The sequence below is a fragment of the Boleophthalmus pectinirostris genome, unplaced genomic scaffold (assembly GCF_026225935.1).
Source record: "Boleophthalmus pectinirostris isolate CB_2022bp ecotype Guang Dong unplaced genomic scaffold, ASM2622593v1 HiC_scaffold_10, whole genome shotgun sequence".
Taxonomy (NCBI): domain Eukaryota; kingdom Metazoa; phylum Chordata; class Actinopteri; order Gobiiformes; family Gobiidae; genus Boleophthalmus; species Boleophthalmus pectinirostris.
The window spans coordinates 12653274-12676713 of NW_026570971.1; the positions used below are offsets into that span (position 1 = coordinate 12653274).

At 41.1% G+C, this 23440-nt stretch overlaps 1 protein-coding gene across 1 annotated transcript in view; it reads right to left on the minus strand.

Moving 5' to 3' along the window:
- Positions 1 to 1045: 1045 nt before the first annotated feature.
- kif26ab (kinesin family member 26Ab) overlaps positions 1046 to 23440 on the minus strand; it is a 158573-nt gene continuing 136178 nt past the window's right edge. The window contains exons 6-16 of the mRNA XM_020919502.2: positions 22514 to 22729; positions 17284 to 17377; positions 16061 to 16323; positions 11826 to 12009; positions 9912 to 10071; positions 8646 to 8808; positions 4774 to 7960; positions 4040 to 4233; positions 3281 to 3304; positions 3054 to 3204; positions 1046 to 2962 (exon numbers count right to left, since the gene is read on the minus strand). Coding sequence (XP_020775161.1) covers positions 2778 to 2962; positions 3054 to 3204; positions 3281 to 3304; positions 4040 to 4233; positions 4774 to 7960; positions 8646 to 8808; positions 9912 to 10071; positions 11826 to 12009; positions 16061 to 16323; positions 17284 to 17377; positions 22514 to 22729 — 4821 coding nt within the window. The 3' untranslated portion in view covers positions 1046 to 2777. The remainder of the gene's footprint in view (positions 2963 to 3053; positions 3205 to 3280; positions 3305 to 4039; positions 4234 to 4773; positions 7961 to 8645; positions 8809 to 9911; positions 10072 to 11825; positions 12010 to 16060; positions 16324 to 17283; positions 17378 to 22513; positions 22730 to 23440) is intronic.

A 23440-nucleotide genomic window follows, 5' to 3' on the forward strand; every position in this document is an offset into this window, starting at 1 on the left:
AAAATCCACGTATTAGTTTGGAGGGCCTATGAGCTCTTGAGTAGAATTATACGCTCATAAATATACACTGTTATAAAGACAGAAGTATGTAATTAATATGCTTATATGTTTGCTCAAACTGGACATTTTTTACTTTAGGTTACTATAAGCTGTTCCTTATGGCAGTTACATCACAGTGGGGGTGTTTTACATGTATTTCTATGGTGGAATGTTACCATGGTGACGGTGCAAAAAAAGGTTTAAGTCTGAAAACTCGACAAGGAAAAATACAAAATTAATTCAAACAATAGAATTTCTGGAATACATGATCAATACGAGCATTCACAGTTTTGATTAGGTGTTTAATTTTCAACAAAAAAGGTGAGAGTGATTAATTGAAAACCTGTTGGCTTTGTTTTGAGAGGGACTTGTATAACTGCACAAATCATCTCACCTCTTGTAGTTCCATCTCAGCCGTTTCTGGTCAGATTGTGTTAAAATAAAGATTAAATTAAAGTATAATAGAGCTTCTGATAGACCAGTGCCTACATCAGCTGCAACCTATCAATATATAGTCTATGTTCACAACATGTCTGCTGGAACTGGACATTCTTGTTCTTTATAGTTAGGGTGACCAGACATTCCTATTTAAGGACAGTCCCGGTTTTGAGCCCCGTGTCCCATGTCCCAGCAGATTTATCCAAAACCATTGATTTGTCCCAGCTCTGTACAAGAAATATCCCAGCTGTCCCTATTTTTGACCAATCTGGCACCAGGAAAGAAGGCAATGTATTGTCCTTTGATTAGCTAAAATAGCTACAGAAAACCATATATGAAAATTACCATAAGGCATAAAATTGCACCAACAGAAGTCTCTCAGATTATATAGTACTCACCCACAAGTGAGTCAAGAATGGACAAAGTTATACATACTTTTCACAATTTTATTTATACCAATCTTACCAACCCGGGTGTGTCTGTGTTTAATTTTGCAAATCTGGTCACTTTACTCATTCTTCCTGATCTCATTGGTAAAATTATTGATATTAAAAGACCACTATATATATTAATAAGAAGAAACATTTTTATTCACAGGTACAGTAACAGAAAAACACAAGCTGCCTTATCATACATTTGTACAGCGGATCTGAAAATCCTCTTTTTAACAAAGGTATTAGAAAATATGAGTTTTGATATGAAAATGATTTTACATATAGACTAAGTATTTCCTGGAAAAGGGTCTTGGTTTGGTAACAGTTTATTTATGAGCCTAACCCCACCCTCTGTGAAAACGGAATCTATTCTTACAGATCAGAATGGTAAAAATGTAAAAAAATCATTGTAAAAATGATTAAAAAATTTCATGCAGCATCGTCAGAGGGCCTGAGAAAGTACACCATTGTAAAAAAGAAAAAGTATCAAAAGAAATACAAAGTTGTCATAAACACATAAATCAAACTCACCAAAATTGAACAAAGCCAGTTTGTTTTCTCTGCAAACAATCATTAGATCACCTATGCCAGGCTTTTGATTCATTACACATTCTGGCAGCTACAAAGAGCTGATACCATGATTGACTTTGATTTTAAAAATGCCACACTTGTTTTCTCATGGGGAAAGTCACAATCAATCTTGCCTTTTTAAAAATAAGTTGGGACAAAATAAGCCCTGCTGATGCCCTTAAGTGAATACTGAGGTTTGTGTAGGAGTTGCAGTACATGTATTGGAATGCATAGAGCTGAGACTTAGTAGTGCTCGATCCTGTGTAAAAGGCAAACAGACTGCTGCTTATTCATGTGTGCCTCTGGGTTTTACAGTGTAGAGACAGCCACCAGTCCAAGCCTATTAAGTGGCAACATGGCTCTCTGATGAGGCCCGCCATAACCCATTCATCATGTAGGAAGGTTTGTTGGTCGCATTACCGCATACTGAGGCACCATGATACAATGGCTGAATCAACAATACTCAATCATAATCCATCACAGTGGCCCTCTGATATGTTTTGGCTTAATGTCGTTCTTAGTAAAGATAACATGGGCAAACACAGCCTCTGCTCTCCATCCTCCAACAGAACTGCGGCTCTGCCTTGGTGCATCCACTGAGACGCGCTTGGATAAAGGCAACTGGAAGAAAAAAGAAAAACATTCACTCAAGCCGGCGAGTGTTCACGAGCCAGCTGGCACGGCATGAGTGACAACAGCAAATGCAGTCCTTGATGGGGTAACATAGTCCAGTCTGAGTGCAGAACCAGAGCTAACATAAGGCGCATAAGGCTGAATGAATATGAGTCAAATGCTGAGGTTTGAAAAAAAGGCAAGATCTGGGAGCGCAATAACATTAGCTTATTGCTTTTCTATTTTTCCTTTTTATTTTTTTCCCTTAAAGGACATTTGTACACACCACATAATCATATAAATACACTATACAATGCAATATAAAATATCTTATTTTAAAAGCAATATGTTCAGGGTTTGTTTAGGTATGCCAAAGATACCTGTGCCATTTATAAAATAATGACTCACAACAAAACAATGAAAAGGCACTCCAGGTGTTGTTCATTGACTTTTAAGTATGAGATGGCCATTGCTTTGCCCATCAGGCCACAGCAATTGTGCTCACGTTTCATTTCTCTGCCTTAAAACATGTCATAGACAATGAGGCACTGTAGCTTCAGGTGGCTGAGATTTTCTCTCCACATCTCCATCTCTTTGCTCCACTGTTTTCCCAAACTGCTGCTACATAATATCATCCTTCTGTCTCTTCACTTCCGCGTCCCCAGTTTCAACTTGCTTTTGTCTTCACACTTGAATCTCGCGCAGTCCCTCCTGAGTGACAGGTGGAGGAGACGTGCTGATGTCAAAGCAGGTCACCATCATGACATGGGACTTGCATAAATTGACACAGAACTCCAGCTCTTCTGTGGCTTGTGCCAAGGCCTCCAAGTACTCAGGAGAGTCTTTATCCAAACTTTGGTCCACATCAACTGTAAATAAAGATACAGACCCGTGTCAGTTCACAAACTCCAAATACAATTCAAAAACAAAACAAATTAAAAATGAATGAAGTTTACTTACACTCCCCCTTCCACTTGCTGGGATCCATCATCAGTCTGGCCTTGGTGTCCTCAAGCTCCTCCAATAATGTTTCATGCTTCACCCTCAGTTCTCTCACTTGCTGTTGTCTTCTTTCCAATAGTTTCAGCTTGCTGTTAAAATACATGAGGCCCTGGCAAAATACAAACAAGCTGTAATTAATATTTTCAATTTGCTTGAATAGCAAATGCGGGGTTAATTTAGCTTACCTTGTCAACATCCTGGAATGGCTGCTAAAAAAAATGGAAGAACAAAAGTAATGTTAGCTTGATGAACAGTCATTTCAACATTGATATTTCAGTAAAAATCATGCTAAAGCAATTCATTATTCGTTACTGACACAGATGGCTAAAAACTAATTTAAAAAATCAAATTTATAGTAAATGAAACTTCCATTTAGCTGATTTAATGTCAGTGCATAAGGGGAGATGTAAATGACCCACACAAAAGGGGTCATTTATAAAAAGGCAAGCAAAGTAAGCTGCGTGCTGAGTGTGTATTCATGACCTATCTTCCCATGCTATAGCTCTTTTTATAACGTCACTCTAGTCAGCAGTAGGCAAAAGCATTGATCATATTCAAACCAATTAGCCCTGGACAGTAATTGCCTCTTGAACTCTTGCCATTCCTGAAGAGTCCTGTGAAAATACCAAGCTGTGGGAATTTGGTTCCAGACATTGCTAACACTGGGATTCGCCGCTAAGCTAACTGAAGGTCACACAGCCAAGACACATTTATCCTGTCATGTTCTTTAAAAAGTAACTGGGAAGACACAAGTGGAGACATTCCCACAACGATGACCAATGTGGCACTTCTCGAGCATGTATGAGCTCAATGTCGTACATGGAAAATACTGCTGAGGCTTAGCGAGGGGGATTTACACGAGTAAAATTAAGACTTGACACTGTCTGTAACAAGTGCAGCAGAAAGTGCTGCGCTAAACAAGTTCTCATTGACCCCGGGCTCACCTCCACTGGCTCCTCCTGCCGCCACCTCTGAAGCCGCTCCACATCGTCTATCTCGTATACTTTAATCTCAAAAGGTTCCTTCAGAGCTCCAGACATGGGTGGCAAGTCCACCCACTGGCCCGCAGTGCCCACCTTCTTCCCCAGGGATGAGGTGTCAGGCAGGGGAGCTGGGATAAGCCGCCGCCTCTGAAAGCCTATAAAAATGCATACCCTTGTTATTATGGTGACATACAATAGCCGTATTTGCTGTTATCTCTTACGAGTCAGACTCTAGAGTTGTAAAGCGATGCAAGGCTTTACATGGGCTGTTGAGGTGTGCTGATTGCATATTTATGAGTACAATTCTCCATATAGAGCCTGAATGTATTCAAAAAGGACTTTAATGCTACATACACAAGGCCACCAAACGCAAAGCAGGTCAGCACAGCTCATGTTCAATTCATCTTGTTTGATCATCCTACGATTTCAGGTTATATTCTTTGAATGATTCATTATCTTTTTCCTATATACTGTACAATATACATGAATAATGTACACTGCTGATTCAGGAAGAGGAAATCTATTGGAATAGCAATTTGGGAATGTAATAAGAATGGATCCATAAACTTTGGATCCATAAAGAGTGCCAAGGCAGAAAGACATTTATAGCTCCTAGTACTGTTACTTTACTCCTTACATAAGAACTTTCATGCATAGAGGAAAACATAACTCAGTGTTTAAACACATGTCCTCACCATTTGTTCTCTTCTTTGGATACTTGGAGCTTCTTGTGCGGCCTGAAGATGACATGCCGCTCTCGCTCATGGAGTCGTGTGCAGAGGAGGCGCTGCCTGTAGCCTCACTGTCTCGGATCATGCTTTCATATCCACTGCTTCCTCCGCTGTGGTAGAAGAGGGCGGTCCGGCCCATAGCAGGAGGAAGCTCTCCGCTCAGTACACTGCTGTTGTCACTGCCATGACCGCTGCTGTAGCGCTGTGGCCTCCGTGGAGCAGTGATTTTACTATATGGTGAGGGCAACATGGGCAGAGGGGCTCTGTCTTCATTCACATTCACTCCACTGTCATTTCCACTGTCTGAGTCTCCTGAACCTCTCGTGTGCTTTCCTGACACGTTGCCAGCTGACAGTTCACTCACTCTGCTGTTGGCCGCTCTCATGGCCTGCTTGGTGCCCATGATGGTTCCTCTGCCAGGCTTACTGCTCACAGCAGCAGAGGCACGAGGAGCTGCAGGTCTTCCTGTTGGAGGCAGATTGGCGTTGGTATTCTTAACCACTGGGGCAGCTAAAGATTTGGTGGAAGAGCTCAGACCTTTAGAGTTGTTGGCGGACAGTGAGCGTGCCTTGCTGTTATTACTAAGCGGGCCCAAGGCTTTGGGGTTTGCTGATGCCTTCACCTGGCCACTCTTGTTAATACTTCCTCCACTGGGAGATGAAGGACAGGTAGCAATGGGCGAACTTGATGAATTAGGAATACCAAGCCTTTGATAGTTCTTACTTGACTTACTGCTGCCCGTCAAACTGGCCCCACTATTCTCTCTGCTGAGGGTCGCTCTAGACCCCGATAGAGAGCTACCCTCAAATCTCTCCAGGGACGCCTGGCTGCCATAGTGCTGCCCACTCTCTCCTCTGTGCCCTCGGCCTTTCAGGCTGGAGCTCACTTTGGTTGCAGAAAGGTCAGACTTGGAGCTTCTGAAGCCAGAGTCCACTTTGTCAAGCTCCTCCACAGACACTGCTGCCCTGGGTCCAGAGCCTCTCCCCGTCTCTCCATACGCTGACCGTAAGGCACTTTGGGGTAGCAGGCTTTTGGCTTTGTGATCTAAACTGGACTTTCTGACCGGAGGGGGTGGAGGGGACGTACAACCAGGTTTGGGGATGTTGCTTGCTTTCTGAGAGTTAGCCTTGCTGCTTTTGCCTAGAGAGGAGAATTTAAGGCTTGTGGTTGATGTAATAATGTCTTGTGGTGCTTTGTGTTCTGTGGATGAGTGGATTACAGGTACCGTACCCAGAGTGGTAGCCCCTCTTCTCAACTGAGGCATTCGGCTGGGGGGATTCTTAATGGCGGACTTCTCACAGCCATCGACCACCCTCTGAGATGAGGTAGACCCAGGGACTTTGGGTGGCCGAGGCACACTGTTACTATTGTTGGATGCTCTACTGCAAGGAATGCCAGTGGGTGGGTTTCTGACAAACTTGCTGGTGCTGCTGGGGGCAGTAGGTTCAATGCGTTGCCAGGGGTTGTCTTGTTTAGTCTCTTGCCTCAGTGTGTCTTTACTAATGCTGCTACTATGTGAGATAGATGAGGTAGGTTTGGTCTTCCTGGGAAGACTGGACTGGACAGTGGCTGGGCCTTGTGGAAGCTGGGAGGAGCTGAGGGAGTGAGCTTTAGTTATTTTTGAAGGGTATCTGAGAGAGCCTTTTGTTGATTCTGGGGATGAAGGAAACTTTGTTAAGGACAGTTTGCTTGAAGCTCCACTGTCACTGTCCAGCTCAGAGAAACTGAAGCCACTGTCATTTAAAGAGTTGTTTGTGTCTCTAGATGAGCTCATACCAGGACACATGTCCAGGGAGTCAAAGTAAAATGCCCCCTCTGCTCCCACAGTTTTGGTTGGTGGAAGAAACACATCAGTAGAATGCACTCCCTCACTCTCCTCAGTGCTCACACTGACTTCGCTCAGCCATGAGCTGACAGAAGAACCTCTACTCTCTGCACACTCCACTGCAACCTCCTGTAGGGGCGGAACAGCGGCTGTGTTCACATCAGAGACTCCCATTCCCGAAGTGTAAGCATCAAATTCATCGTTGATACTGCTGATGATGCTCACTGGCCGGGAGCCCGAGGCCAGCGCCTGGAGGGAACAGTCACTGTTAAAGCTGATAATGCTGGAGGGACGACCCTTTTCTACAATGCTGCCTATGGACAGCTCCTCCACCACAGTAAAGACCAGCTCATCCTCCCCGTTCAGCTCCACGGGCTGCTGCAGAGTCACAGTGGCTCTGAGGATGTCTCGATCCAGACACCTGTCCCTCAGGGTGGATCGCACCTGACAGACTTCGACAGGAGCACGGACTAGGGGAGAAGGTGCACATAGGTCCCGCCTCTTCACGGCCTGATGGCTCATTCCCACTGGAGGCATTCTAGTGCCAGACCGCTCCTCAATCTCTGTAGGGGGCGGGGCTGGCTTTGGCAGAGCTCTCTTGTTGAAGAAGACTTTCTCTCTCACTACAGGCTCTGCTGCAGCCACAGGGGCTGTCACAGTGTTTGTGCTAACTCTGCTCTCTGTACTCAAACACTTCTCGCCATCTGCACTCGTTCTGTTTACACTGGGAACATTGTCTTGTCTCTGGCTCATATCCAGTTTAGATTTAACACTGGGACTGCTGGATAACGGTGTGGCAATAGATTTAGGAGATTGTTTAGGTGAAACTACATCTTGGGTATTAGAGATATTTATTACAGTCTTTGGTGAAACCGAGCCTTGGCTCTCTTTTGATTTGTCCATTTTGGGGCTAGCCTGTGTCCTCTTGCCTTCCCCCACAAAAGCAGTAGGCTCCTCACTGCCGTCTATACAGTCCAGTCTCTCCTGCAGCTCAGCAAACGTGTTGCATTTGAAGAAGTGGTCCCTGTCCAGAGGGCCTTCTTTCCCAGACTTCTTCCTGTTTAAGGAGGGGATAATTGGGACAAAGGCAGGCGGGCCTTCGTTATCACTGAGCTCTCTGTCGGAGATTGCCGCTCCCCCTGGACCCACATAGATGACCGTGTCACAGGACTGCTCACTGCTGGACGAGTATTCAGGGTCACTGAGCAGACAGGGCAGGTCCGGATCCAGAGCCACTGTGCGAGGGTGGAAGGGCCTGAGGTGTGGTGGTCTACGGATCCTCCCCTCTTCACAGGAGCTCTCTCCTCCAGATGAACTCGACGCATACTGCAAAGAGAAACTGCATAAATCAACTGAACATTGAAAATAGTATCATTAAGGCATGGCATCAATACACTGCAACCTCATATAAAATTAATCACTGTGGAAATATTCAGTCACATTCAATTTCCATTCAATATTTATCTAAAGGTGAAAAGTGCACATCAATAGTGCCATGCAAATGGATGCCTATAATGTAAATGCCTGGATATTCAACCAATACCAAATAAATACATGCTGTCATTCCCTCTAATTACTGCAGCATATATTTCCCTAATCCATGTGAATGCATTACACACCTCCTTGGGCTGTGCTATTGATTACATGATGATGTGTCGAGGAGCTGGAAAAAAACACACCCTGAATTACTGCACCACTAATCTTTAATTCGCAGACGCATTAATTTAGCAAAGCAAAAAAATGCAAGACATCCTGGGAAGACATTGCTTACGTTCAATATTATCAACGCTGCATATGCAAATGAAGAGTGTTGATTGCTTGTATAACTGCACGCCATGTAACGCTTATTATAAAAGAAATAGATGCTAACATTTTGTTGCAATAATTAACATGATGCACAGTTATTGCAACAGCGTTTAGTGGGAGTCTCTGAATGATTTTGTTGTTTAAGCTAGACAAACAATCATTGCATATCTTTGCATGTATTAGTACAAGTCATTTCTCAGTGTACCTTGGACTTCTTCTTCCTCATGCGGTGGATCCGAGATGCCAGCTGGATGGTGTTGAGCGATTCGGCGTAGTTATTGGGCGAGTCGGAGATGTGGGCGATCATGGTGGTTCGACAGTTGATGTTGCCCAGGGACTCCCTCAGCAGCATGGTGAGTTTGCTGTCCCTAAAAGACAATTTAAGCATTAGATTTGAATATTTATATATTTGAATATTTACGCAAAAAAAATTTGGTGTAAATAGGAAAATTGGGGGTGGGCAATGTTGACAAAAGTTAATCTTAATTCTTTTTGTGAGTATCCTGATAATGATATTCAGTAACGCTGCACTGATCCAGCTTTTTCAGTTCTGATACCGATACTGATACTATGGCTTTAAGTTGTATCTGCCAATAATAAGTGATATCTGTGCAGGGATTGAAAATGGCATTTTTCTCTCACAGTTAACTTGATCCAAATGTATTATGTAACTGCTATTTATTCTGCAAATAACTACTGAACAGATTTGAATCAATTAAAGTTAAAACATTATGAGACCTGGGCCTACATTAGTAAACAGTTTCATTAAATCCAATTAAAAGTTGAACCGATATCATGGAACTGGTGATTTTTCCTGGATCGATGCTGATATTTGATACCAGTATCTGCAAATCCCTAATATTCAGACAATATTATGAAATGTGTTAAAATGTATATGAGGCAAATGGGAAATTACTGTAAAATTGTCCATAAAAGTACAGAAATCTCACTTTATACCACTATTTTTTTTGCTGCATTTTTTATTATAAATTTGTTACTCAATTGTTGCATATCTTCAAGTCTACATTAACAAAATTTCTATAATGTACCCACCTTGAATAGAAATTCACACAAGTAAGAATTAGAAGTAGTTGGTATCACAATTAAAATGCCTGGTTTTCCTGGTTTCCAATTAGTAATAGCTGTATTTATTTATAAAACAGACATTTTTGTGACAGTAGCAGTTGCAATAGTACAATAATGAGACACACGAGTACACCTACAGTGTGTGCATCCACTTAAGTAATATTATTTATTTCTCCAGCTCCACTGCAGATGTATTTACTTTTTTCACCTTTGCTTCATACTTGAATGACTTTCAGGATTATCTTATGCAACAGCGGTGAAAGTCATATCAACTCAACAAAACAAACAAGCGCATTAGCCACAGTGTAAACATGTCGGCTGATGACACATGCAGCAGCTTGCTCGAAACTAGTTTGGATTCCAGTGGATTTGATGTATTTTTTACCTATAAGGAATATGCTTCGCTCCGTTCGCCAAGGCCATGATGACATTGCCGAGCGCGTTGAGGGAGAGACAGAGTCCGCCCCCTCCATCTCTGCTTTTGCTTAGCACCTTCTCACAGCTGCCCAGGTCGATGAGGTGCAGCCTGCTCCGTCCCCCTGACACTGCGCCAACAGAAGAAACGAAAGAAGACATATAAGTAACAGGCACTCCTCCTACTTTTGGTTTCTCACAGCTCATGACAAGGGTGGCAACTCTACCATTCTGAACTAGGCGGGTGACTGTCAGAGCGCTGTCCAATTTAATTTTACGAGCAAATTCCCACACTGTAGTGGTAAAAACAAAAAATATGTGTCATGGTAACAAGAAGGATGTGTTGTTGTGACACAATATGACAAAATTCAAGGAAGACTTTGGGACTTTCCAGTGCAACAAGTGCAGTGTGGTCAAGTATCTAGTATCTTTTTGTTACAACAGTGTAGAAAATAAGATACTAACTGAAACTGAAACTAGTATTGAGACTGGATACCCATTTGAAAAAGTATTGATACTAAAAACACATTCACAGGACAGAAATTAACCTTTCTTGAAAGCTTCAGAATGATCTTGAGCTGTATCAGAACAAGTATAAGACCACATGACTCGTATATGCCCATGGACCACTATGAAACCTACAAATATCTGGTTATTGTTGCCAATGAAGCTGTAACAAACAAACATTTTGCACAGTTTTACTTCTAATATTTTTAATGATTTTTAAGTTTTACATTATAACATGTTTTTTATTTCTCATCAATGCATGACATGTACATTGGCGGCTACATTAAAGTCATAATTATGAGTTACGAGAAACTTTTTTATTGCATTGCTATCATAAAAAGAAATATGTAGGTGATTTATAGCTGGGTTCGCCACACCTAACCTGCTGCATATTTGTACCTGACTAACGTAGCCATAAAGTTGAGTCGTGAAGAACAGTACGTGGTCCATACCAGATAATACTCGTGCGTTAAATGGAAAAGAATGTATGTATCTATTTTTGGATTAGTTGAATCACCTAATGGCATATTGTAACAGGAAAAAACAGGATGTAAGTATACCTATTGACATCATTCAGGTTTCATAAGAAATTCAGTCAGTAGAGAAGAATGTGCATATAGAACATACCATTTGCTTTGACAAATGCATAACACATCGGTCGTTACTTATTTATGGCTTGTCACTATTTAAATTAGGGCTCCACAATTAATCCATGCTATAATGTTGTTATCTCATCACAAACATACCTGGAGTCGTGGGTTGTTTCATTCACACGTTTGAGTAATCCTTTATTAAGTGTGTTAATGAAAAAAACAAACAAAACACAAATCCAGATATGTTTTTGATGAGGAAACAACATTACAACAGATCGGAAAATAGTGTAATATGGGTCATTTACTTGCAATCAAATGGGTAATTTTAACACCAAAGGCTGCAGTTATTCCTATTAATACAATGCCTTTTGCAAAACATATCAATGGGTTTCAGAATGATGAAAAATTAGAACTGTTGCCATGGTGATTAGCAATTCAAAACTAAATCTTAGATCTTTTGAATGGGTAAAATTGGCCTGTAGTCTAGTCTATTATGAAACATGTACATTCTTGTTAGTTTGGCAGTTCATATTTCAGTCTCTCAAATGGCAATGCTACAGGACGAGTTTAAAATATGCACACCTACACGTACATCTTGGTTTGAAGTCATAAATAGCAAATCTTGTAAAAAAAAATTTCAAAATTCCACCCCCATACTATTGATGAATGAGATATTTACATTTTAACCTGCAAAGTCACTACCGTGTTTGTTGTGTAATGAAAAGTGCAGTGTATCTTATCATCTATAGTGTAAAAAGAGTAATAAAAGTAATATTGACCCTTACTTCCTCCTTTGCCACTCTTCTCCATGCGGTACTGGTAAACGTGCAGAGTGAACAGCATGTGCGAGTTTCGGCGGTCGTCCTCGTCCGCATCGGGCCGCGTTGTGCTTCGGGCGGAGATGGCGGCGTCCAGGAAGAAGGCGGCTTTTTCGGCTGTGGGGGCTCGCAGTTCACTCTGGTTCTGCAGCTGAGGAGAGGAGGAGATGGTGGGGCAGAGTCAGGGTCAAGATTTAAGTTGTTATGAATGACACTGACTCACGTGTATCAGTCTGAGAGGCTGATTCAAGGTCTATATTCTTCTATTTTCTGATTTAAGTTATAATGTTTAGTCATCAAATACATCCCTGGAGTTTTGTTTTGTTTCATTCACTTGTTGAAACACACAAACCCTGCATATCTAGGCTGAGTTCTGCTCTCAAACTGAAAATACTGTCATGTGGTAATACAGGAAGTGCTCCACTGTGTTTTTAAATAGCATATACCTTACATACATACACCATACACTAGAATCAGTTGGATAATTTTAGATCTGGAATTGCGTAAGAATAGTAAAATGTAGTTAACTTGAAAACTACCGCTTCATGACATTACAATGTGGAACAAAGCATTTTTGCCTTTGAGATGTTGACAGACCAATAATAAAGGGTTACTCAAGAATGGCAAAAATTTGGAAAATTCTTGTAAAATGTATAACAGTCTTCCTGAAAACGTGAGACAAAGATAAAATCTAAGCTCAGAATAGTTCATTTAGCTGTGCCTGTGATAACTACAAGCCTCTACACTCTTCTCTTTTAAAATAATATGATAATGACTATTGATGTTTTTTATTGACTTTTTTGTTTGTATTTTAATGTGCCTTTTTTGTCCCGGAAACCACTTTGGATTACTGACTATTACTTGGAATTGTGCTCTATAATAGTCTTGCCTGGTCTATCATATTTCATCTATACAAAAACAAAGATAAACACCCTGTCCAAACAGCAAATCAGAGCTGCATTAGTATCTTCCCCAAAGCACTTCAGTCAAATACTTTTTAATTAATTAGTTATATTGCAGGTAATTATGGGATCACTGCTTTTACGTCTATTGAGTTTCAGATTTTACAGTAACAAAGCTGTTGATCGATTAGTTGACTAAAAAGAGGGCGTGGCAAAAACTCTCAAAACTATTATCTTTATGTACCTGACCCAAACTGCACTCACAAGACTACACCTGCACGGGAGTTCATGCGAAAACAACTATCTAAGCAGGAAAAACACAGGGAAACAAAAAAAAAAAAAAATACTTTAAAGGTGCATTGTGGAGTTTTTCCGATGCAGGGTCCATCTACAAGTAATACTTTAATCCATGGAGATGTTACTGCTTTCCCTGGAATGTTTCACAGTGCTATTAAACCTTTCTATCTTCATGGGGAGACCAAACTAGACCCAATTTACAGGTCAGATCTGTCAAGAGGCGACCCACTCACAGTTTCTAGGTATTTTTGAGCTATAAAAACCCCTGTAATTGAATAAATGTACGGTAGAGCTGTTTAATCCATAGAAACAAGCAGGTGTTACAATATGTTTTTTTTTTTTATTTAAATACCAAAAAATACTAAATCTTCAGCTGACTCACTTACTTCTCTATGCTGTTGTTGTCTCATATAAATCCAGACAATGTAAATAAAATTATTAATCGACTGATACAAATTTTGGTAAACTAAGACACCACAATCCGTGTATCATTCGTTCATTCCTTTTTCAAAATAAAATCAAAGTAAAGTAAGAAAAAAAAAAAAAAAAATATATATATATATATATATATATATATATATATATATATATATATATATATATATATATATATATATATTATTTATTTATTTATTTATTTTATTTTATTTATTTATTTTTTCTTCATTACTTGTCTCTAAAACCAACATTTTTGTCAGTTTTTGATTTTGTGTTTAAATGAAAAATGGAAAAAAACAGGTAATGGACTGAACCAGGACTGAACCAGGACTGAATCAGGACAGGGACCAGACAGGAACTTGACTGGTACTGAGACCAGGACTTAGACCGGGACCAGACTAGGAATGAGTCCAGGACCAGGACTGAGACCGGAACTGAGACCGGGAGCAGATCAGGACCAGACCGGGACCAGACCGGGACTAAGGCCAGGACCAGAATAGGACCAGACCGGGACCAGACCAGGACTGAAAACGGTTCAGTCCTGGTTCAGTCTGTTATCCGTTTTTTCCATTATTCATTTAAAAACAAAATCGAAAACTTTAAAAAAAAAAGAATCTTTATCTGTTTTTTTCATTTTGGTTTTGGGGAGAAATTATGAAGAAAATTGCTGTTTTTTTGTTTTCTTATTTTTGGAATGATACACGGATTCACAACGTACCTATGAATCGACTAGAAAACTAACTACCTACAGCCTTACCTCTTCCTTGACTAAAAATTCTAGCTACTCTACTGATCCGTCTTAACGTTAGCAGAACAGAGCTCTTCCACACGCCTTTGAGAATGCGATATGAGAGGCTATAGGCCGTGGAGGAGCATGCGTAGAGCGAGGGTTGACGGTTAATTGGACAGAGCGGCGTATTTCTCGGCCATTAGATTGGGTCTCGGGGGCAATTACGACAGCAGATATGCACACACGGGGAGGAGGATTAGGAGAGGTAATGGGGGGGCATGCGACCGGGCCACTGCGCTCATTGTGGATGTCAGTCATGATAGGGGTGATGGGCAGGGAGGGCAAAGGGAATACAACGGAGAATAGGCAATGTTGCTGAGTGTTGATCAGTGACGACAGATAAGAAAAAAAAAATTTAAGCATGATATATACTGCTGCGAGTGTTTTAAAATGTCATACTACCCTTTCAATATAAAGGAACAGATTCAATATTCACTGTTGATTACTATTCTTTCTTTAGACAATTCAATGCGTTTTCAACATTAAATAATAGAACTTTCTTTTTTATTACACTGTGGTCTTATACTTCTTCTGATACAGTTCACGATCATTCTAAAGCTATTCAAGAGAGGTTCATTTCTGTCCAGTGAATGTGATGTTTTTAGTATCGATCCTTGCTCAAATGAGTATTTAGTTTTAGTTTAGATTAATATTTGATTTTCTATACTTTTGACAACAGCAGAATGAACCAATAATTAACTATGGTAAAAGCGAAAGCGCGAACCCCCCCTCCCATAATACTGCGTGGAGCGCCCCCATTCATGTACGCCACTAAACCAGAACTAAATCAAAACTAAACCAGGTCTAAACCAGGACTTAACCAGGTCTAAAACAGGACTAAACCAGGTCTAAAACATGTCTACAAACAGGTCTAAAACAGGACTAAACCAAGTCAAAAACAGGACTATACCAGGTCTAAAACAGGTCTAAAAACTGGTCTAAAACAGGGTCTAAAATAGGTCTAAAACAGGACTAAACCAGGTCTAAACCAGGGATAAAACAGGACTGCACCAGGTCTAAAACAGGGGTAAACCAAGTCTAAACCACGTCTAAACCAGGAGTAAACATGGTCTAAAACAGGTCTAAACCAGAGCTAAACCAGAACTAAACCAGGTCTAAACCAGAACTAAACCAGGTCTAAAACAGGGTCTAAAACAGGTCTAAAACAAGGACTAAAACAGGACTAAAACAGGACTTAGCAAGGACTTAACCACCCTAACCACTCCCCAACCCCCCCCGGTCCACGAAATATTGTCTGATATAAAACTGGTCCGTGGTTCAAAAAAGCTTGGGGACCACTGCTCTACAGCAAAACATTTTGAAAATCTCACCACTATTGAAAAAAAAATGTACACACAATAAATACTGAGCCCCAAAACATATTGTTTAAGCTTTCATATATGCAAAGTCGATACAGTAATTATCGTGTTTTGAGAAGCTTCATAGCGTTCTTTGAAGTCCATGTTGTTGATCCCAAAAAACAACATCTGACAACAACACCTGTGACTGGCTTCTAAGCTACAGCTCTTCCACCATCCCCCCATAATTCCTCTATTGTGAAGGAGTGGGATAATAGATTCTGAAGGATGCTGACAGTGGAGTCAATACACAGGTAGGAAGAAAGCTGTCGATAGCACAGGCGGCTACAGCTAGGATTTAGATTCACAGGTAGGAGGAGAAAAGGAGGACTCCCATGATATTTGAACAAAGGAAGTGTGAACGATCAGAGCAGAAGTTGGATCAATACATTAGAAAGCCAGAACACAAGTTAATACCTGGGTGCCACAGATGGGATCTTCTTTCAGGTGGATGCCAGGAGACTGTCCATCTTGGAGGCTGCCCGTGGACACCTCTGATAGCAGGTCCTTCAGCTCCTCGTCTTTGCCGAAGATCTCCACGGCCGACACCCTCACGGAGAAGCGCGTGCCGGTCTTCTCCTTGCGCTCGTTGATTAGTTTGAAGAGCCAGGAGATGGCGCAGGGGACGATGCCGAGGCTCTGGGTGGAGCTGTCCTTCCCGATCATGGTATATGTTTTGCCTGGAGGGAAATATATATATTACTTTTCACTTTCTAGTAATGTAAAGAATAATTATCTAAGATGGAGATATAAAAAGAGTGGAATTGCCTAAAATGTTCCACAGTATGGCATTAAACTTATCTTGTATATAATCCAGCACAGGTGTTTAATGCTCAAAAATACAGTGAAAATTTTAAATTTTTCCTGTGAGAGGGGTCGCCTCTTCCTGGATCTGACCTGTAACACTCTCCTTATTTTGGTCTTAAAATGTTTGTATTGACCTGCTCTACATGATCCTGGTGTTTTTATTTCACTATTTTGTCTGTAAATTAATTTTAATATGGAACTCGAATGCTGTGGGTGACACACTCCCTTAGTCCACTTCTTTATACAGTCTATGTGGTGCAGCATCTACCACAAAAGTTACAAAGAGCAATTTTTAACTAAATATTATACTGTTTGTGCACATTTGAGGAGTAGCAAAAGTGGTTGAACTATAAAAAAATAACACTGTGTCCCAAGTCGACCCCAGCTGAGGAGAAGAAAGAATCTTGGCTTTTAAAAACATTAGCTGCCCTGAGTGAACAAGATAAAAAGAGGTCTTATGGGTTCACTGCTATATCCAATCCTTTCTAAATTAAAAATGAACTTGAAACCAAGGAGCCATTCCAGACTTCGATGTTTCAATGGAGGATCGCAGGCAGCATTAGCTAAAACTCGCCTTTCAGTCCAATACGCACCAGTCAGGCCAATTACTGGGATTTTAATTACAGTCTGGACCCTGAAGCCTTGATGCAGCACTTTTCTCCTCTCCCCCTCCTCTAACCTTCTCTCCTGTCTCCCATCCCTCTCCTCCCTCTCCTCACACCAATGCACTGCTAAGCCATTTGTGAACATCAAGTGCAGCTAACAATGTGAATGTGGATTTTCTTGAGCTAACAAAGGCTGGGGTTTAATCTGTTGCCAGTGGAGGGGCTTACCGAGCTTGACTTGGCCGAAGGAGAAGATACAGCCGTCCGCTCCGTTCACCACCGACTGGATGACCTCGGCTACTGTTCCTGAGCACACCTCAGCCTGGGGGAGAGACAAAGAGTTGCATCACTCAAGAGCAAGTACGAATGGTGAAGAAGAGACCAGTACATGTTAAAATAGGTTATTGGTACCACTGATATTATTACATGTTTTATTTTCAATGGTCAATGGTCAATGTTTTTTATTCAAGGCACTCAAAGCACTTCAAGAAACCACTCACCCATTCACACACTCATTCATACAAAAACGTACACAGACACTGAAGGCGAGGGGGGTTAAGCGTTTTGCTCAAGGACAAAACAGCAGCATTTATCTGTGGGTGTTGGATTCGCATCGCCAAACTGCGCGCCAGTGGATCTGACCTCTCTACCAGTGGACAGCAGGACAGCATTTGGAAACTCAGCCTGTTCACGCACAGGTGTCCATCAGTGGAACAGGTTACCAACAGAGACAAACTACGGCACATTCTCAAGCCTGGAGAAACAGTGGCTCCTTTCAAACCAAACCTGCGCCCATAATGTGGACTGATGAGTGTCTGGAGAGAGTGTGATTTTCTGGAGTGAATGAAATCAATGATGCTTTTGATAAGGATGATGTTTTTAAGATGTTGGAGAACTGGGTGTGAAGTGAAGATACAGAATTGTTATGATGCTCCGGTCATTATAAAAACATTTTTCTTTGTATTTCTTTGATTTTATGACCTATAACATCAACCTGCCCAAAGACTACAGGTGGAAATTAGCACTGGCTCTACAATCTGGTACAATGCATCTCTCCTGTCAAGGTTACTGTATATTGTGCACTGTCGCTGTCTCATTAAATAAACAAACGAAATGAAACTAAACTAAACTAAACTAAAGATATTTATGCTGAGAGTGGGATTCAAACCGCCAGCCTTCACATCAAGCTACTGCCACTGTTATATTGTTATTATATAAACATGTTCTGAAATGTGTGGGAATCATGTCTTAGTTTATCAGTTTATATTTCAGTCTTCCCTCAAATCTGAAATGTTAATGCCAGAGTTGGGGATTTGCAATTCATGATCTGAACTCGAGTCAGACTTGAGTCACTATTTTTAGGACTTGAGAGTTGACTTGATAAAATGGACTAAGACTTGGGACTCGACTTGGACTTGAGGCCTGTGACTTGAGAAGACTTGATGCTTCTAAAAAATATATATATGTTTTTAGAAAATACTTTTCTCTTTACAGTTGATAAATGTGGTGCTGATTTTTACAGGGAACATGTCCCTCCCACTGCTGTCTGTTACTTCGGATGTGACTGAAGTATTGTGATACTCAAATGTACTACAGTAATATACAGTACAATGCAGTAAAACAGAGGGAATTACATACATGACCCTTCCATTTCAGTGCAGACACACGACAAAATAACTCTTGTTAAGTGCTTTTAAATCTGAATTCTTTCTGTTCTGACCGTAATGATTCGCACTAAGCTCTATTTGGTACTTTGGTTTAAAGACTTGAAATTACTTGAAGCTCAAAGCAGATGATCTGGACTTGACTTGGACTCATGAGCCAGTGAACCGACACGCCCCTTGGACTTTCATGTCATTGACTTGGGACTTGACTCGGACTTGAGGTCAAACACTTGAGACTTACTTGAGACTTGCAAAACAACAACTTGCTCTCACCTTTGGTTAATGCTGGAGATGTTTACATTGCGCATTCTGAGCAGAATCCTACCTTTCAAACAATTATTGCAAGTCTAATTACAATCTGAATACTTTTAAATAAATAATAATAATAATGATTTCCCCAGAATCGTGCAGCCCTAGTCTTTAGGTATTGACTCTACGAATATCCTGCCAAGTGCCCCACTGCGAGCCCAAAGTCGCCAGCGCCAGTCAAAAATTTATGCATGAGTTTATACTAACACAACAGGCAATTGGCGGGTAAATTCTCTTGCCCAAGGACACAATGGCAACCTGGCGTAAGTGGGCAGGTGTCTCTACTAAGTCAGTGCCATTTTCATGAATACAGATTAAGCTCAAGAAATGAAAATAAATGAATGGGTCTTTTCCATTACTTAGTATGTATGAGCGGGTATTTTTCACAGAGTGGGGACTAAAATATGTACACGCACTCAAGTCACAGGGAACTGCCTCCTTTAAGGGGACAATAATCAGGTTCCTATTATGTAAATTCTATTGGATCAACAGCAGCAGCAGTTTAAAGTTCATATATGGGTCAAAAACGTTACAGGTGAGGTTATGTGACTTTGGTTAAGGTTAGGATCAGATTCTGGGAAATGAATTCAAGTCAGCGTAACATCCCCAAAATGAATGAAAACCCAGCAGGCGCGTAAACGTGTGTGCTTTTGTGTATTCGCTGTTCATTTTTGCAATCTGTTCCCCCATAGGTCCTCTGGGGCAGGGCTTGTGCTGCGGTGGCTCCTTCTCCATACATCACACACAAACAAGGCCAGAGCTGCACAACAGCCTGCTGCTACAGTTAGCCACCAGCAGTGCGGTCCCAGCGGCACAATCTAGCAGCTTGGCCCCACTTCTGCACCGGGTAATGTTTAGATCAGAGATATCAGCGACCAAACTTCACCGGTGGTATGATATAAGGTCTCTGTATATGGGTCACACTGCTACACTGGGGTTGACTAAAGACCTCTCCTGCCGATCAATTACTTGACTAAAAACGGGGCGTGGCAAAAGCTCTCAAAACTATTATGTATGTCTATGTATCTGACCCAAACTGCACTCCACCTGCATAGGGATTAATGCATAAACAACTATTTATTAGGGCTTATAGTGGTACACACAAAAATCACAGTTCAGTATGTACTTCGGTTTTTGAGGTCACAGTTCGGTTCATTTTTGGTACAGTATGGGAACAAAATGCAAAACCATTTTGCGAAAGGTGAAAGTGAGGACTGGTTCGGAGGTTCGGAGGTACGCAGTCTAGGTGGGGGGCAATTGTTGTCAAGGCGGCTGCCCTAACTATAAAGCACTGTGGGAAATACTGCCGCCCCAAACACAGATGAGTTCTCTTCTGAATATTAAAGAGCCGAGCTTTTGTGTAGCTGCACATGTAGCGGCAGAATGTAAACACACACAAATTGCGTGAATTCACTCGTGCACTGCCCTGCACCGAACCAAACATCCCATACCGAAATGGATCAGCACGAATACATGTACCATTACATCCCTACTATTTATTTATTTATACTATTTATAATGTCTACTGTTGTCCCATATCAAACTCAATTTTGATACTAACGAAGAGACTCGATATTCAATACAGATTCTACCACGATGATAATAAACAAACACTCTTTATTTTAGACAATATTAAGTAATTTTCAACATTAAATCGTTGTACTTTCTTTTATTTTATCATGTGGCCTTATATATCTGTGTAATTACTCAGTTTCCCAGGTTCCATAGTGATCCGTTTGTGGATAATAGTCTATATGGTCTTACTTGTTTAGATATATCTCAGGATCATTCTAGTTCAGGAAAGGTTTCTGCCCCACTTGCTCAAATGAGTGTCTAGTTTCAATACTAGTTTTTATATTGATTAGTAGTATTTGATTTTAAGTACTCACTCACTTCTTCTGTCTGTAGTATAAATTATTCTAATCTAAATAAAATGATGATTATAGTAAGACACCATTGACCAATTTAATAAACTAAACACTAAAAGACTTAAAGCCTATGCCACACTGCGTTTGTCTAGCGATGACAGCTTCCTCTGCTCTGCTTGCTATTTAGAGTTTACTGCACCAGCGGGGGGAGAGGCGTGAAATACTCATGCAGGTTTTCAATGAAGGATGCATTGAGTGACACGACCATTCCATTAAAATACTTGTTTGTTTTTTTGGTGTGGTGCAAAGGGCAAACTTGTCTCCACTATAGTAAACACGTGTGACCCTTGCCTCAGATCTCCGCGGGGGTGCTTGAGGTTAGATATAGCCCCTCTATGAAAGGAGAGGTTACATATAACTCCTGAGGATTCAAATCATTCCCCGCAGGGCTTAAAAGAGGCCAGCTGTTGGACACACACAAGCAAGAGTGTCCCCTGACCCAAGACAGGCATTTTCCCACTAAGCCTGTCAGCCACACCCTGCAACCAGCATGAAGAAGACATCCCTGTACCCTTGAGAAGCAAATCCCCCCACGAGAGTTGAACAATTTTGTAAAAAAGAAAAAAAAAGAAAGAAAAAAAACCCATAAAGGTATAAATTACATTACAGGTCCTATGTTGCACATAATTGAATTCTGTGAGCTTAAAGCCATGTTTAGAATGCTGTTACTTCATCAAATCATATCTGGAGTTGTGTTTTGTTTCATTCACACGTGTTAATGAATCCTGACTAATCCTTTTTTATCAGGGCCTGTTTACACGAGAAAGCTTGCAGGTAAAAACAACATAATATTTTATCTTTTACCTTTTGTTTAGACGGTGACGGCATTTTTGGGGCTTAAAAACACAAAAATCTGAAACCAATCTCCAAAGTGTAAAAGTTGAATACGCTCCGCCGTATTGTTTCCGTCTTCACTGCCCAAGATGCAAAACTCTGGTCAGATCTGCTCACGTCGCCGTACGCCTTTACGTCACATACATCACCACTAGCGTCCACCTTTCCACCACCCAGCCGAATTCCACCTGGCATGCGAAACAATTTTACGCGACTTTTACGCCTTCTGTTCAGAACATCATTACATAAACATAGCCTTAGTTGTCTCTTTAAAGCTCCGCTGTTCCACCTTGTGATGTAATGAAGCAGCAGTTTTCAGGTTAACAGCTACCTTTGCGGTTTAGTAACGATTGGCAATTCCAGGGCTGAAACCATCCAAATTATTCTAGTGAAGGTGTCTGACATCACAAGGTGGAACAGAGTGTTTTCTGTTAAATACACAGTGTAAATATGCAGGGTTTGAGTGTTAAACATGTGTTAATGAAACAAAATAAAGCTTCAGTCATGTTTGTGATGAGGAAACAAGATTATAACAGATCAGAAAATGGCTAAAACACATTCAAGCATCAGCATTTTAGAAGATACTGACCTGGTAAACTAATAGAAGACTCACGAAAAACGGACCTTCTTCTTATCTACACAACTGTTATTTTTTGATTTGCTTTGATTTTCCATTCAGCGGTACACCCACACACATATGAATCACTGAGACTTGGTGCTTACTTGTGAGGCGTCCTGGGTGAAAACTGCATCGAAGGCGAATATCTTTGGGACGGCGACTGTGGCGGACCTCCTGTGGGCGGAGCCGGAGTGCGGGCTGGACGCGGGGTCGTAGAGGGTCACCTGCTTCTTTCGGCTGTCCACTTTGAGAAAAGACTGGGATTCTGAGCCGGAGTCTGGGGCCTCCAGGGATGGGCAGATACGCATCATCACTTTCACCTAATCCACATGGGAGAAAGAAGGGGGGGGATTAGGGAGAGAGATAGTGAAACCTGAGCACAATCAGCAGAGATGTGAAAATGCATTTGAAGGGAAAATCACTACTTCTGGAGCAGGCATTTAGAAGCAAAAAAGCAATTCAAATAGGATGTTTTCAGTTTCTAAAATGTGATGATGCCTTCTCTTTATCAAAGGGGAGACAGTAATCCTCTTGTAAATCATTTTTGGTGCATCAGAAATCTCACAAATATACAAATGGAAAATACTGAAACTGATCTGTGATGTTTTTTCTTTTTGTGTTTATTTTTATTTGCAAGGTCTATTATCTAACAATGTTTTTGCATGTCCAAAACCATCAGCATATTAACCTCAAGCAACAGTGGCTCAGTGGTTAGCGCAGGGTTCCCCCGACCTGAAGGTCAGAGGATCAAGGATCGACCAAGTTTCGTTGTTGTGTCCTTAGGCAAGACATTTCACCCACATAGCCGACTAAGAATCTGGTGTGTGTGTGTGTATGTGAGTAAACTTGTGGTCAGACGGGTCAATAACACAACATTCTGTAGGCTGAATAATACACGTCTGAAGCAGCTAAAATTAATATATGCATTTGTTGTGATTTAAATGAGTTATAAAAAAATCAGATAAAACAACTGCTTATTTTCATTTGAGTAATACAGTGTAATCAAGCACTAACAAGACACTAACAACTTC